The 14,441-nt window shown below is 40.2% G+C and overlaps 1 protein-coding gene across 3 annotated transcripts in view; it reads left to right on the forward strand.

Annotated features, from left to right (window-relative positions):
* Srrm1 (Serine-arginine repetitive matrix 1) overlaps positions 1-14,441 on the forward strand; it is a 638,713-nt gene that overhangs the window by 398,818 nt on the left and 225,454 nt on the right. For all 3 annotated transcript variants that reach the window (XM_067135198.2, XM_067135197.2, XM_067135199.2), the window contains one exon: positions 3,047-3,333. In XM_067135198.2, coding sequence (XP_066991299.2) covers positions 3,047-3,333 — 287 coding nt within the window. The remainder of the gene's footprint in view (positions 1-3,046; positions 3,334-14,441) is intronic.

A 14,441-nucleotide genomic window follows, 5' to 3' on the forward strand; every position in this document is an offset into this window, starting at 1 on the left:
AAAAAATTAATGCCTCAGCATTCTCCACCTTTACTTTTAACAAAAATGTTTATAAAATTACCAACATTTTCAAGAAACATAATGTTTAAATGTCTTTCAAAACCAACAACAGGAATATTGATCTCTTACATAACTCCATACCTCGGTCAACAAATCTAGTGTTTTTTCAAAATCAGGAGTTGACAGGTTTAAATGCAACAACTGCCATTCCTCATATATAGGCTAAACCGGATGTAACTAATATTAGATATTTAGAACATGTTAATGCTTTAAAATATAATAAATTCTCTGGTGTAGGACAGCATATACATTATTTTAAACACACTTTCACTAACATAAAACAAGACACACAAGTAATTGAAATAATAAATAAAGACCCTCTCCTTTCCACAACCGAAAATTGTTTCATCCACCTCGACAATACTTCAATCTCAATTTCAATTTAAACAATATTTCAGAAAATCTGAATATTCTTTTTGAATTTCTCATTTTCATTTTAAAAAAAGCTGCTTCTTTAAACCCAAATACAATTTTCCATGCTTTACCTAGTTCCTTTCCAAGTCTTTTTCCCCAGTTACCTCAACCCCCTGACCCAACTTAGATCCACTCCACTTACCTCCTTTCTTTTATCTCTCTTATCTCTATTTCAAATTACTATCTTCTTTTTTCCCCTCTTTTTTCTTACTCATTTCCAAATATTATCCCTCACTGCATGTCATAAACTCTTTACAATATGAAATTTTATATTATATTTTCTCACGCCTTTTTACTCTTATCCACCTCATAAATTGAGTTTTACTTTCTATAAATGTCTCTATCTCCACATTGAACTGGGAATTATTCTCAAATATTGTTCAGTACGACTTGACCTTCAGATTGACCACTTTGCCGTCTTAAGAACTCTTTGAGCATTCATTTAATAATACCTTCATTCGTCTTCTGTGATACTCAATTGTTCCAATACTGCACTTATTTCTCTAATGACTGGTGCTTAATTTCAATTTTTTTTTTTTTTCCCTCTTTTTTTTTTTCCTCCGTAAAAGCTATAACAAGCAGCTATTTGTTTCTTAATCTATAAAACATATGACTACAAAATCCAACATCAAGATAATTATTTATCTCCACATCAAGATTTTTAAGACCTTTGAATACCCAGTGCATCTTTCTTATGTGATATTGAACTTTCGTCTTGTAAAAAAGGTTTTTTTTTCTTTTTTTTTTTTCTATGTCTATTATTTGCTAGTGAATTTTTTACCTCGCAGCTTTTGAAAAATTTAGAAGACTTTTCAATACCCCGTGCGTCTTTCTTATACGATAATAAGCTTTCGTCATATGAAATAAGTTTGTTTTCTATGTACTCTTGTTATTTGCCAGTGAATTTTTACCTTGCACATTTTGAACGATAGGCTGCAGATGACTGACTGGAGGTTGAAACTGGTCCAAATTGTGATTTGACTTGTAAAGTAACCTTGCATTAATAAGTTTTATTGTATTGAATAGGTGGAACCAGAATATATTTTTAATTGTAATCTCAGTTCAGTACGGACCAAATGAAATTCTTATCATTCATATGTATCATGAAAACAAATTCCCATTGCCAGTAGAGAACTGATAACATCTCGCTATAAATTTACATGGCAATAGCATCTCCGAAATTTAACCAAACGCGAGAAAATATAAACTAACCTCTGAAATCAGTGATGCGCTCTGCTATATCTTGAGGTGTATAACATTCTGACTTAATTTCAGTGTAGAGTATTAAAATTAGATACAAAGATTCAGATTGTATCTTAGCTTATATATTGTGATCTTTTTATGGCTGATGATGACATTTATGTCGAAACCGGTCCCAAAGTTGAGTAAAAGGTATCTCTAACATAAACACGTACCTATTTAGTATTTAGAAGGTTGAACCGAATAGATATCTTATCGTTGATCTCAGTTCAATACGGAAACATTAATGAACTTCATATCTTTAAATAAGTGGATATAGCGGCGAAACAATACAGATGATGATCACTCTCATGCAGTATAATGGCTGGGTGCATAAATATTGATACAGGAAAAATTTGTGGACGCTTAATCGCTCGTATTAACGGATGCGTCAGTGATGGGACTCGCGCTGTAACTGAAGGATAATAACACAGCTTAATATAGGGATTTTGAAGGGATAGAAGACAACGATATTGGTTTGTTTCCAGTGTGCTAATCATTCTTTTATATCTACTTTATATTTCAGTTTTGTTTTCATGTTTTGTAATTTTTTTTACCAAAAGTTGTAGGACAGAATTATTTAAGTTAAATTTAGCAAGTAGATCACACTGAAGTGCATTTATTGCACTTGTTTTCTTATGTTTCTTATTTGGTAATTGTGACTTTGAAAGGAGAATTATCCTTCCACTTCCTAGGCAGTTCCCATTCCATCGTCGCCATAAGACCTATCTGTGTCGGTGCGACGTAAAGCAAATAGCAAAAAAAAAAGGAGAATTGCATTCTCCTTTAAAATGGAGATAAAATTGGACTGGAATTCCACATTATCTTGTGCAATGTTCAGCATTGAACTATCCTGAATTCATCGAAGTGACTGCTCCAGACACTCGAGTTTATGCTGTGCTTCCACTCTACATTTTTTTCACTGCAAATGTGGAATAGAAGCTCATCAGCAGGGAGACACTCAGCGAGCACACGCTCATGGGCTTAGACTCATTTTTATTCTTACGACCCAATGAAGGTCATTGGGTACAATCATTTCAAAACATTTTATCATTTAGTTAATCCATTGTACATAGATTGACTGTTATGAATTTATATACTAGAAGTAGGTATGCCAAAATTATGTTTACCATTAACTGGTATTTGCATGGAAATATAATAATATTACAAAGTTAATAACTTGGTTAAAGAATAAAAATATGGACTGTCTTTAGTACCCGTTTACTTCTTTTACATGTACATGACAGTCACCTGTTTTATTTTTAAATATGTTTAGAAAGACTTTCATCTAAGGAAAAAAAAAGTGAAAACCTTGTAATATTCCATTTTGCAGGAACGCAGAGTTCGCTCCAGTTCACGGTCTCCATATAGACGGCACCGTCGAGGCTCTAGTCGTGATCGTGAGAGGGAGCGCGAGAGAGAACGTGACCGAGAAAGAGATAGAAGGAATAGATACCGACGTTCATCTGAAAGGGAGAGAGATAGAGAAAGGGATAGAGAGAGACCTCGACTGAGGGAACGAGAGCGAGATAGAGAACGTGAAAGGGATAGAGATCGAGAGCGAGACAGAGAGAGACATCGTATGCCCCCTCCTTCTCGCAGGCCATCTTCCAGAAGGAGGTAATTTCATTTAATACATATCACAGTGATTATAATGTTGCTTCTGCTGCAAATTTGGACATTAATGTTCTGATGCAGTATCTGTATGTTGAGAAGTCACTGTACATTACTTGTCTGTGATTTTATAAAATGTCTTGAAATAAAATACCTTGCTTGTAAACTTTGTAGTGTCTCTTTGCTGTCTGTACACAAATTATTGCCCCTTTTACGCTATATTTGACGTAGAATACATCTTCTCCAGTAATGCCTATAGGAAATTGCACATCGCAGTTTAACAAATTATTTTAAATGCTACATCACTATACTTGGCACACAGCATGCATGCATAATTCTTTCTTCAGGACATGTTCTTTTATTTGAGATCTCTGCCACTCATGTGATGTCATCCAGCCTTCGTAATGCATGATCAATAAGCATGTTAACGCGGCTGCCCGCGGTAAATTAATACAGCTTCAACTCTCATTGCGCTAGGACTCTGTTGTTGGTGATAAATAAAAACATGAATCAAAATTGTGGAATATCAAATTCACAAATTATCACAACTACCAATCAGACTTTACAGGGAAAAGATTGTTACAAATTCAACACGATTGGAAAAACGAATAAGAAATACCTAAAAACTTTCAAAAATGATAACTGGAGAATGAATCGGCTCTTGGTGAATCAAGAAAGCTGCTGCAGAGCAAAAATGTGCTGAATAGGATTGAATCAAAGCCCTTCGCACAGAGTTGCAGCTTGAATATTTCTTGAGCTCTCAATATGTGAGATGTAGCATATAGTGAAGTGAAGGGAACTATGTATATTGATTGATTGATTATGATAGCATGCTGTTCACCTATACCCTACTTCCATAAGAGCTGCCAGCTCCTGGAAAATAATCGGAAACAAGAAAATCGAAAATGAACTACATAATTATACATTCAAGATGACATGGCTCTAGGGAAATAGTAAATATCTGGATATTATAAGTCTAACTGGACCATGATGATTCAATTTCTCAACTGTATGATTGCTTAGCCTTCACGATTTGAACAGTTAGCAGACTAGGAGGTCCAGAGCGTGTTGTGCATGGAAATTGTGCATCCTCAAATATCTTAAATGTAGATTTCATATCATTCTTGTACTGTGCTCTGCATAGAATTTTGAGCATCACCTTGAAATGCATAGTAAGTTTTGCTTCATAACTTTGCAAGTATAATTATTTAAATGATTAATACACAGGTAGAAATGTGAAGGATGAAAATGTTCTTTGTGAAATTGTTGCAATAGTGTGTGATGTTATGGTGAGAGATGCGGGCATCTGCCTTGTGTTGAAGTAGAGATTGTCACAACACAGTAAAATTAGTACAACTCAAGGCTCCCTGGTGATTTTTTAATGTAGAATTCTATCATACTAGCTAAATTGGTCATCATAACTTCTTGGCCAGGTCAGTTAAAAGATGTATTTTAAAAAAAGAAGGGGGGGGAAAAAAGTATTAAATTTGCAAACCATCTTAATATTTTTGGTCTGAATGGATCAGGAACTACCTCCCGTGGAGGATGGATGGAAATCTGAACAATCGGGTAAGCCCAAAAAGTCTACATCTTAATATGTTAGAGATTACCAGCAGAGCAAGGAAGTGGAGGCGTTCACAAAGCAGGACATACAGTACGGCACCTGTAGAACCAGTAGACTGGGAGTCTGCTGTGGATGACAAAAGCAAACGCTGCAGACGTCTCACAGACGGTCTCTGACCACCAGGAGCTCATGGACGATGACCATGACTTGGCAAGTTGCCACTTTGGCATTTTGTAATGGACATATATTGTAGTTACATCTAATTTGGTCTATTTCATTTCTGGCAGAAAAGACTTTTTCTGTGCTACAATAATTGTGTTGCGAATTTATCTTCCTTTTTGTTTAGAATAGTTTTACGAATTGTAACAGTCATTCTCAGTTTTCTTTCTCTTTCTGAGTTCATGTCTACAGTTTGGCCTCTGTCCTCGAGGACTAAGTCTTAAGTATCCTGTTTCTGCTTCGCCACCTGCCATATGACAACTTACTCTGGCTCTCTAGTACCAATCTTCCATAAACCTTGCCAAACGCGTCCCTTCACAATACATGCGATTAATCAGAATTTCACTCCTTATCTCATTTGAAAACCTAGCACTCATTTGTATCATACTTCTTAAGGCAACCACGATTTTTTCCAGCACACTACACATCATCATCATCATCATCATCATCATAAACTGAACACACAAAGCATGTATCCCTCTCTCACACCTGGCATTTGTGCCGTGGGGTCATCAGGCAACTAACACCCCTCTGTTACGCCCCACTCCATCTCTGGCAAATCTCTTCACCCTCCGTAGGCCAGCTGCACTAATTCTCAGTTTTCTCAAATGTTTTCTACCTTCACCACTTGCAGAATCCTTATCAGATACCCTGACATATTCTGCAACCTATAGTTGTGTATCTATCACATCACAGCTTTACGAACAATTAAACATCTGTCCACAGGTCTCAGTTTCTGCCCCTCAGAGAAATATGTTATATTTCAATTCTTGCTGATATCCACTATTGAAACTCTTCTGTCACTGCAGTACGACAGACAGTCACTACCAAATGATAAAGAACCATCCTTTCTCACTTTAGGAGTTCGCCTAATATTGAACCTCAACTGCTTCCATTGGAACATCCCCTTCAATTAGTACCTAATTTCCTCCTCACCAGAGTATCTGACCTCAAATTCCTAGCCTCCCTTCCTGGGGGAGGGGAAAGAAAAAAAAATCCATACCTGTTGGGGACTACAAGACAACTCTGGCATCATTCTTCCTGCTGGCAAGAATCCACTATTGTTGTCATGAACTGCCAAGACTGACCATGAGACCCTATAACAACCTTTAACACAACCACATCTCCCCCTACCCTCAGCTTAACCACTTACGCCAGACACTGCAAACCACACAAGGGACAGTCTGAATCCTCTTACCAGTCTCCTTATCCCAAACCAGTGCCATATTCCTAGGTTTCTTATGATTCATATGCTTCTAAGGCTAACAATCCAGGATGCTCATCGTTTCCAGCCGAGGTTCTTTCACGGAACCTATTTCAGCACAGGTTGACCAACGTCTTCAACCCTTTATATGTTACCTTGACTCTTACATTTGTGACACCCGTCATTTTCTAGGACGGTTTGCCACTCTTCCTAATCCCCTCTCCTCAGGCTGACTGCCTTCTAGTTTCTGTTGATGTTACTCCACTATACACTTCAACATTCCTCATACTGATGGACGTATGGCCATTGAATCATCCTTGAACACACAGCAACCCAGTGCCCTGCCCCACATTTCCTTCCTCATCTGCCTCACTCGGTACATCCTAAACCACAACATTTCAACTTCAAATTTGCATCACCTTTATGGACACCACGATGGCCCCCCTTATGTGCCAACCTCTTTATGGGGAAACTAAGGTTCCTTGGTGCTGTGCCTTAGCAAATTCCTAATCTGATGGAGGTTCGTTAACGATACCTTTCTCTTTTAGCACCATAAAGCAAACCTACTTGACTCATTCCTGCACTACCTGCTTTATATTCTAGTAATCCATTTCACTTCGCCGATCTCCCCCACTTATCTCACCTAGATGCTGACCTCCATCTCCTGGATAATAAAATTGACCTCTGTACAAGTCAAACTTACCAACCATTAGCATTATTTCCTCTAAAATGGTTTCACCCATATCAGCCTTGCCATTTGGGACAAACAGATTTGTTCAACTTCTAAAGCCCGTTCCTCCAAGAATGACAACTTGAGGAATGCCTTACTTCTACAGGTTAGCCGACCCAATTGATTGACCACCAGATTTCCTGAGCCATGAACTCTGTTCCCAGACTCCCTAAGCAACATAAGTCTTCATATCCTGCATAAACGCATATCATTTTAGACTACACAAAATCAATCAAATTTTAAAACCAGCATTTAGACTTCTCATCCTCACCCTACATTTTTCTTCTTCCAAAAAATCTCACAATTGTATTCAGGCACCCACATAACTTCAAAAACATTCTCAGTTGCTATGAACCACACCAACCCCCACCCCATTCTGGCTGTTTCCCTTGTGAACACAGCCACTGAAAGACCTGCCGTGTACCTACACCAAGCACCTATTTCATCAACAGCATCACCAACAGGTCTTTCCCCATCATGACTGTACTTCATCTACCAGCTTCAGTGCCGACTGCTCACGTTATTGGCTTCAATACCAACACTGCTATTCTCCTCTCCAGTTGACTCTTTCATGACACTAGAGTAGCAATGCTTGGCAGTGCCATGCCCACTGTAATACCTGAAAAAAACCCTAAGACGGATCTTCCTGTTCTCATTCTTGCCCAGCAACGTAAAATTGCATATGATGATTGTTTCATTTATCAACAACTTTCCCCCACCCACCTTAGATTCCAAATTTAGATGTCTTGTGTTCAGTTGTAGGGAAGCACCTGGTCTTAACATCTTAACATTATACACTGCCGGGAGGGGAATGCAACATTCTGAAGGGTTGTTGTATTAGTGATGGATTTGTCATGGACATCGGTGATCAGATGGCGCTCAGGAGGCTTGTTAGTGCTCTCTCTGTTTTGACTCTGCAGGCAATACCTGCTGAGGTTAGAGGTGAACAGTGTTAACAAAATTCATTCTGGGGTACAACCATGTCCCACCGACTAGTTTGTGCTCCTGTTGAACATCTGCAGCCATTTGACCGGGGTCACATTGTGGACTTGCAGGGAACTAGATAGATGTATCGACGGATTGCTGTGGACTTGCAGGGAACTAGATAGATGTATCGACGGATTGCTGCAGATGTTCGGCGCATTGTATTGTTGGTGTGTTACTGCTTTCAGCTGTGGTATTTGGAACATTCTCACACCCGTAAACCAGGCACACGTTTGTGTAGTACAGACGCACGTCAAGATCAATGCATTGTGACAACCGAACATCATCCAGGAACTAAATCTGGTCACATGTTGCACATGCTCTACCACCAAGGACCATTGGGAACCGTCTGCTTGCAGCAAGATTACAATTGTGCCTCTGACGATACTGCCATGCACATCTACTCTGCTGTCATGAGTTGACTGGAGAGGGAAATGGCGCTGTGCTTTCTTCAGTGACGAGAATAGATTCTGTCTGTATGCAAGTGACGGACGTGTACGGCGTAGACGTGGTGAACAGCCTATTCCAGAATGCATGGCTTCACGGTGTGGGGGCCATCAGTTAAAACCTCGCGGTCGCAGTTGGTGTTTCTGCAGGGTAATGTAACCAGGGCCCGCTACATTGCACATGTTGTTGTCCCCGTATTACCGCCATTTCTTCGACAGGATGGTGATGTGCTTTTTCAGCAGGACACTACGCATTCATATACAGCTGCTGAGACACAACGTGTTCTACGTGGTGTACAGCAACTGCTCTGGCCAGCAAGATCATTGGATCTCTCACCAATTGAACACGCATGGGACATGATGAACCGGAACATATACATTCTCCAGAGCCTGCAAGAACCATTGCTTCGTTTTCCGTGGTTTCCCATTTTCACACCAGGCAAATGCCGGGGCCTGTACCTTAATTGAGGCCACGGCCGCTTCCTTCCAATTCCTAGCCCTTTCCTATCTCATCGTCGCCGTAAGACATATCTGTGTCGGTGCAAAAAAGAAACCATTGCTGAATTGCATCAAGACGGTGCAAGATGCTTGGGCAATCTATCGCAGAATGCCATTCGGCACCTTTATGATTGTTTTCATGTGTGAATACACGCCTGCATTGCCGCCAGAAGTGGGTACACTATGTATTGATGCGGCTGTGTGAGTACCTTTTACTGTGACGTGTGTTTCATTTGGTCTAAATTTGTAATCATAAACTCCTGCAGTGATGAACTACCTGTCACATGGCTTTTGAATAAAATGGCCTTGTCCTTGAGGATGTTACATGTTATTTTCTGGCAGTGTATAACTGCTGCATTTTTCCATTCTCCTGTCTGTCTGTCTGTCTGTCTGTCTGTCTGTCTGTCCACTCCTCTTACATCACAATAGTATCTACTTAACGACCACTACCATTCTTATTCTATCCTCGACAGATGAAGGCTGCAACTGAAAATTTTCGTAGCTGTGTTTTTCTTTTGTGTGTCCTCCATACACATATTCTTAAATGGTAAGTTGCTGTTCTACATCTTTTTCCTAGACATCAACAGGGTGTCCCGGGAAGAAGGGGCCATATGTTAAGAGATGATGCTATTTCAAACCAAACATTGTATGAACATATGCTATATTTTCAACAGTTTCTGACATACAGAGTGTATTATGTCAGTGTCAATTTCCCTTTGCGACTTATTCTCAAAAACACCTCCCACTGAGTTCAATGCATTTTGCAGCTCTTGCAGAGAGATGCTGTGTTGCTAATCAGAGCTGGTGTCTCTCTTCATTAATCTGCACACAAGCATTTTAAATGCCCTTTTGCACTCAGCGGGCCGAAAGTGGCGCGAGAGGTTATGGCGAGAAAGCTCACGGCGCTGATACATCGCTCTGTCCTATTTAGGGATTTTGATCATTTGCGTGGCTGTTACATGGTAAAATTTATCATGACAGTAACTTAAAGTGTTGAGTTTGCGTTTTACTCTACAGATATATCCACCAGCCCTATAAAAAAAATTTTTTTTCGACAAATGAAATATGTTGCCCGTGATTGATAATGTTGTGGTTATTCAAAGTTGTTATTGGTTGGCTTATGAATAGAATGATTTGATCTTGCTATCAGTTTCTTCTTTTCTTCATGGGGCCTCTAAATATTAATTCTTAATTAACGTCGTCCTCTTAGATCCTTTGCTACCATGTCTTTCCTTCATTCCCACCTAGATATACCTGCTCTTTTTACAAAGCTGCAGGTTCTTCTTATTGGGCCTTCTTGGATTTCTTCTCTCTCTTCACCTGGTAGTCATAGAGTGGAGAGTCTGATTCTACCCAGCGCCTCACATTCGAAAAATATGTGTTAAGCAGATTCCTCTGTTTCATTGCATTTTCTACATATGTTGTCTCTTATTACTCCAATTCTATGTAGGTGTTTTTTCAGATGGCAGTGTCCTGTCAACAGTCCTACTACCCATCTTATATATTCTCTGCTGAGTTTCAACAATTAGTATGCTTCTTGTTTGGTCCTTCTATCAGTTCGTTTGCAAGCCTGCACCCTGGAATATTTTTCCAATTCTCCATTGGTTTCTTTTGTACCCATTTTCCTATGTAATATCAGGCTTGTCCATAGGAAATCCCACATACAGGTTCTGGACCTACAAAATATGATTCTGCCCCTTTCCTGGCCAGTTTATCTGCCTTATCATTTCCTTTTATTCCTGCATGCCCTGGTACCCAAATTATTTTGACAATGTTGTACCTTGACAGCTTCAGGAGAAGTGAATGGCAATATCAGACAATTCTGGATATTATCCAAACAGCCTCTAGTGCCTTAATAGCTGCTTGGCTGTCCGTAAAAATGAAAATGTTCTTATTCCTATAGTTCATTTTCAGATTTTCCTTAAGACATGTTGTGATGGCTATCATTTCAGCTTGAAAGAGTGTAGTGTGTTTGCCCAGGCTCATCTGGATTGATCTCTAAGGTCTTACCCCATTGATCCCTCCTTCTGTGCTATTCACAGTCTTTGAGCCATCAGTCCACCACACTATATCTTCTTTTTCAGTATTCCATTTGTTGATATCGCAATCTTCGTTTTTTATTATCTGGATCTCAAATGGTTTTTCAAAGTTGTACTTTGGTATCATATGATCAAAAGGCATGTGTAGAAATTCCTCTGTTATTACTTTGTTGATTTTACAGTGTCCTAGATTTGGTCTTTGTGCATTCCGGCACTCTGATTGTGCCATTCTGTATGAACTCATTTTAGCCTGTCCTATGAAATTGCATAGTGATGAGAGGTCTAGTAAAGTATTCAAGGCTTCTGTCGGCGTTCCCATAGCCCCAGTTATGGCTATGTGTGCCATTCTCTTCAGGCTATCCAATCTACTGCCGGCTTTCCCTTGGCTTACTTTCTGCCTCCAGATGATTGCAGAATAGGCCATCAACGGTCTAATGATCGTTGTGTATATCCACATTACCGTTGATGGTCTTAGGCCCCATGTCTTCCCAACGGCTCTTTTACATGCATACAGCAAGTTCTTGATCCGGGTTATGTTCCTTTCTATATTGGATTCCAGGTTAGATTTTTATCTAACACTACACCTAGGTGCAATGCCTGTTCTTCCATATATATATCTTGCCCGAAGAGCTTCAGTGATGTCTTTCTCTCTAATTTTTGCCTTCTTGTAAAAGGGACCAGTGTTATCTTGTTCGGGTTGACTGATAGTTGTTCTTCCCGAAACCAATTCTCCACAAGGTTGAGTGATCTTTGTGTGAGGTCGTGGATAACACTCATCACCTTACGTCGTACCACAATCACTAGGTCATCTGCATATCCTTGTTCGTTGAGCAGAGCTATGATTTTGTTCAGCACGAGGTTTCACAGCAGAGGCGAAAGAACTCTTCCCTGAGCACAGCCTTGGGTGGCCCTAACCATCAGCGTTTCTTCAAACAGGGTTGCTTTTATCTTCCTTCCATCTAACATGGATTTAATCCATTTGACGACTGTTTTACTCACCTTGCTCTTTTCCAATGCTTTGATCATAGAGTCATAGGTTGTATTGGTGAAGGCTCCTTCTATATGTAGAAATGCCGCCAGTGCAATTTTCTTACATTGTAGGCTTTCCGCTAGTTTACACGCCAACTGGTGGAGTGCTGCTTCAATGGATCTGCCAGGTCTATATGCAAACTGATTTTCATGTAACGTTGAGTTCAGTTGCACCATTCTCCTGATATATTTATTCCGAATTGTCTCCATTGCTTTCAGCATGAAGGAGGTTAAACATAATGGTCTGTATACTTTGGCTTGGGCATAATTTGCCCTTCCACGCTTGGGTATGAATACTGCTTTAGCTTCAGGGCATTGACGAGTATCTCCCATCCTTCCCGTAGGAGTATCAGAACTATCTCATCTGGCCCCGGAGCCTTTATAGGGTGAAAAGTGTCGATTGCCCATTTTACATGGTTGTGTTTTATTATTCTGTTTGCACAGTTCCAGTATGCTTTGGAGCTCTGGTCTCTGTTTGAACTGTTTCTTCTTCTGTCATCTCCTCAGCCGCAGGAAAGTGACACGCCATTAGCATCTCCGCGTGTCCTTCCCCGCCTGAGTAAATGACCCATCTGGTTTCTCCAGTCTCCCCACCTGATTTATATGGGTTGCTATAACCTTCTGGAGCCTTGCTGTTTGAGTGTGTGATTCCACTTTCTCACAGAACAGTCTCCAAGATTTTCTTTTTGCTTTCCGTGTCTCTAGGTTATACTCCGTGAGTTTCCTATGATATACGTTCCATATACTGTTTCTAGGTGATATTCTGTACAACATCCTAACATCTTTTTTCATTTTGGCTAGTTTGTTGTTCACCACCTTACTTTTTTGGTGTTTTTTTTTTTCCTTTAAGAGGACATTTGTCATGGAATGAGTCTATAATGGCCACTTCTAATAGTTCCACTGCCTCATCCAATTCTTTCAGTCCTCTCACATTAGTTGGAATTTTTTGTGCAGCCTTCCGTAGAACTTCTCTGTATCTATCACAGTTCTTTTTGGGTCTCTGAACATCTCAATCCCACAGTCTCGCATCTGTTGCAAAATTGTATGTGCTGGTGGTCTGCCCATGATTGTTCCTGTAGCACCTTCCAGTCTTTAATAAAGTTTGCAGTATGCGTAGTGCTTAGTGTAATGTGTATTACCTCCCTTGTTTCCTAAGTTTAGTATCGTCAGCTTAGTTCCAGTAATAAACTGTAGTAAAGACTCACCTTTTGCATTGCTGTTAGTGCTGCCGCATGCTGTGTGGTGTGAATTTGCATCTGCTCCAAGCACTATGTGTTCGCCTTAGCTCTTTTGTGTTGCAAATTAGGTTCTCAAATTCTTCTGATAGGGGCAGATTAGTTGAGTCATATGGGAGGTATGCGGAGCCTTCAGTTATTTCTCTGGGACCCTCCCAATTTCCAAATTTTTTTTGGCCGCCACTAAGTCCTTTGAACAATGCTCTTGCAACAGAAGGCATTTTAGTTCTCTGCTCACAAGTAAATATATTCTAAGCATATTCGATGTAGTATCGTACATTAGCTTACCTCCAGATTCTGCCAGTCCTGCTACTCGGCCCTTAACTACCCATGGCTGTTGTATAAGAGCCACAGCGATACCCTCGGACTTGAACTTCCTGGCGAAATTGGCCACAGCTGGATTTTTATGTTGTAGGTTGGCCTGTAGAAATTTCAGTACCATTCTTCCCAACTCTGGGTTTTGTTTTTCCCTTAATTACTTGAAATTTGAGCTGCCCAACTCCAAGCTTGGCCTTAAGGCCTCTCTTCTTGAGCTCTTCAAAATCTCTTTCAGTAAGGGCCAAAACAATTGTCCTTTCTGTGTCATCAGTAGCTGTTGCATTCAGCACTCTCCAGTCTTTCGTTGTTTTATGTCATGCTGATTTATCCTGACAAGCACATCAATCAACCTTCGTCTTTTGAAATGGAGGAGGAAACTTGGTGATGACCTTTGTAGTATTCAGCACCTTCTTGGCTTCTGCCATCTCCATATTCTCCCCTTTCCAAGGTTTGCAATTAGCCACTGTCGATTCCAGCCATTTCTGGATTTCCACAGATCAGTACCATTGCTCCACTTTCCAGCCTTGGAGACTTGAGGAAGCCTGGAAGGCATTCGTCCAACAGCGGTTCCATTTGCTCTATCTGAGCAGATGAAAGATCCTTCACGTCTTCCTCCTTCAGTTTCCCGTCTGGAAAGGATTTAGGTATTATTGATGCCTTGATTGAAGTTAGTGTTTCCAAAAAGGCCACGACCATCTCTTCTTTCTGTTTCTTGGCGGGCGGTTTTGTAGCTGAACTTGATGGCGTACTATCCCCCGACCTTGGCCTTTTGGGCGTTGTCGGAGGGATAGCCTCTCGCCAATCCCTTTTCCTCAGCTTCTTCTCCGTCCAAGTTCCAGCCACTATTT

The sequence above is a fragment of the Anabrus simplex genome, chromosome 1, assembly GCF_040414725.1.
Source record: "Anabrus simplex isolate iqAnaSimp1 chromosome 1, ASM4041472v1, whole genome shotgun sequence".
In the NCBI taxonomy this organism is placed as follows: Eukaryota; Metazoa; Arthropoda; class Insecta; order Orthoptera; family Tettigoniidae; genus Anabrus; species Anabrus simplex.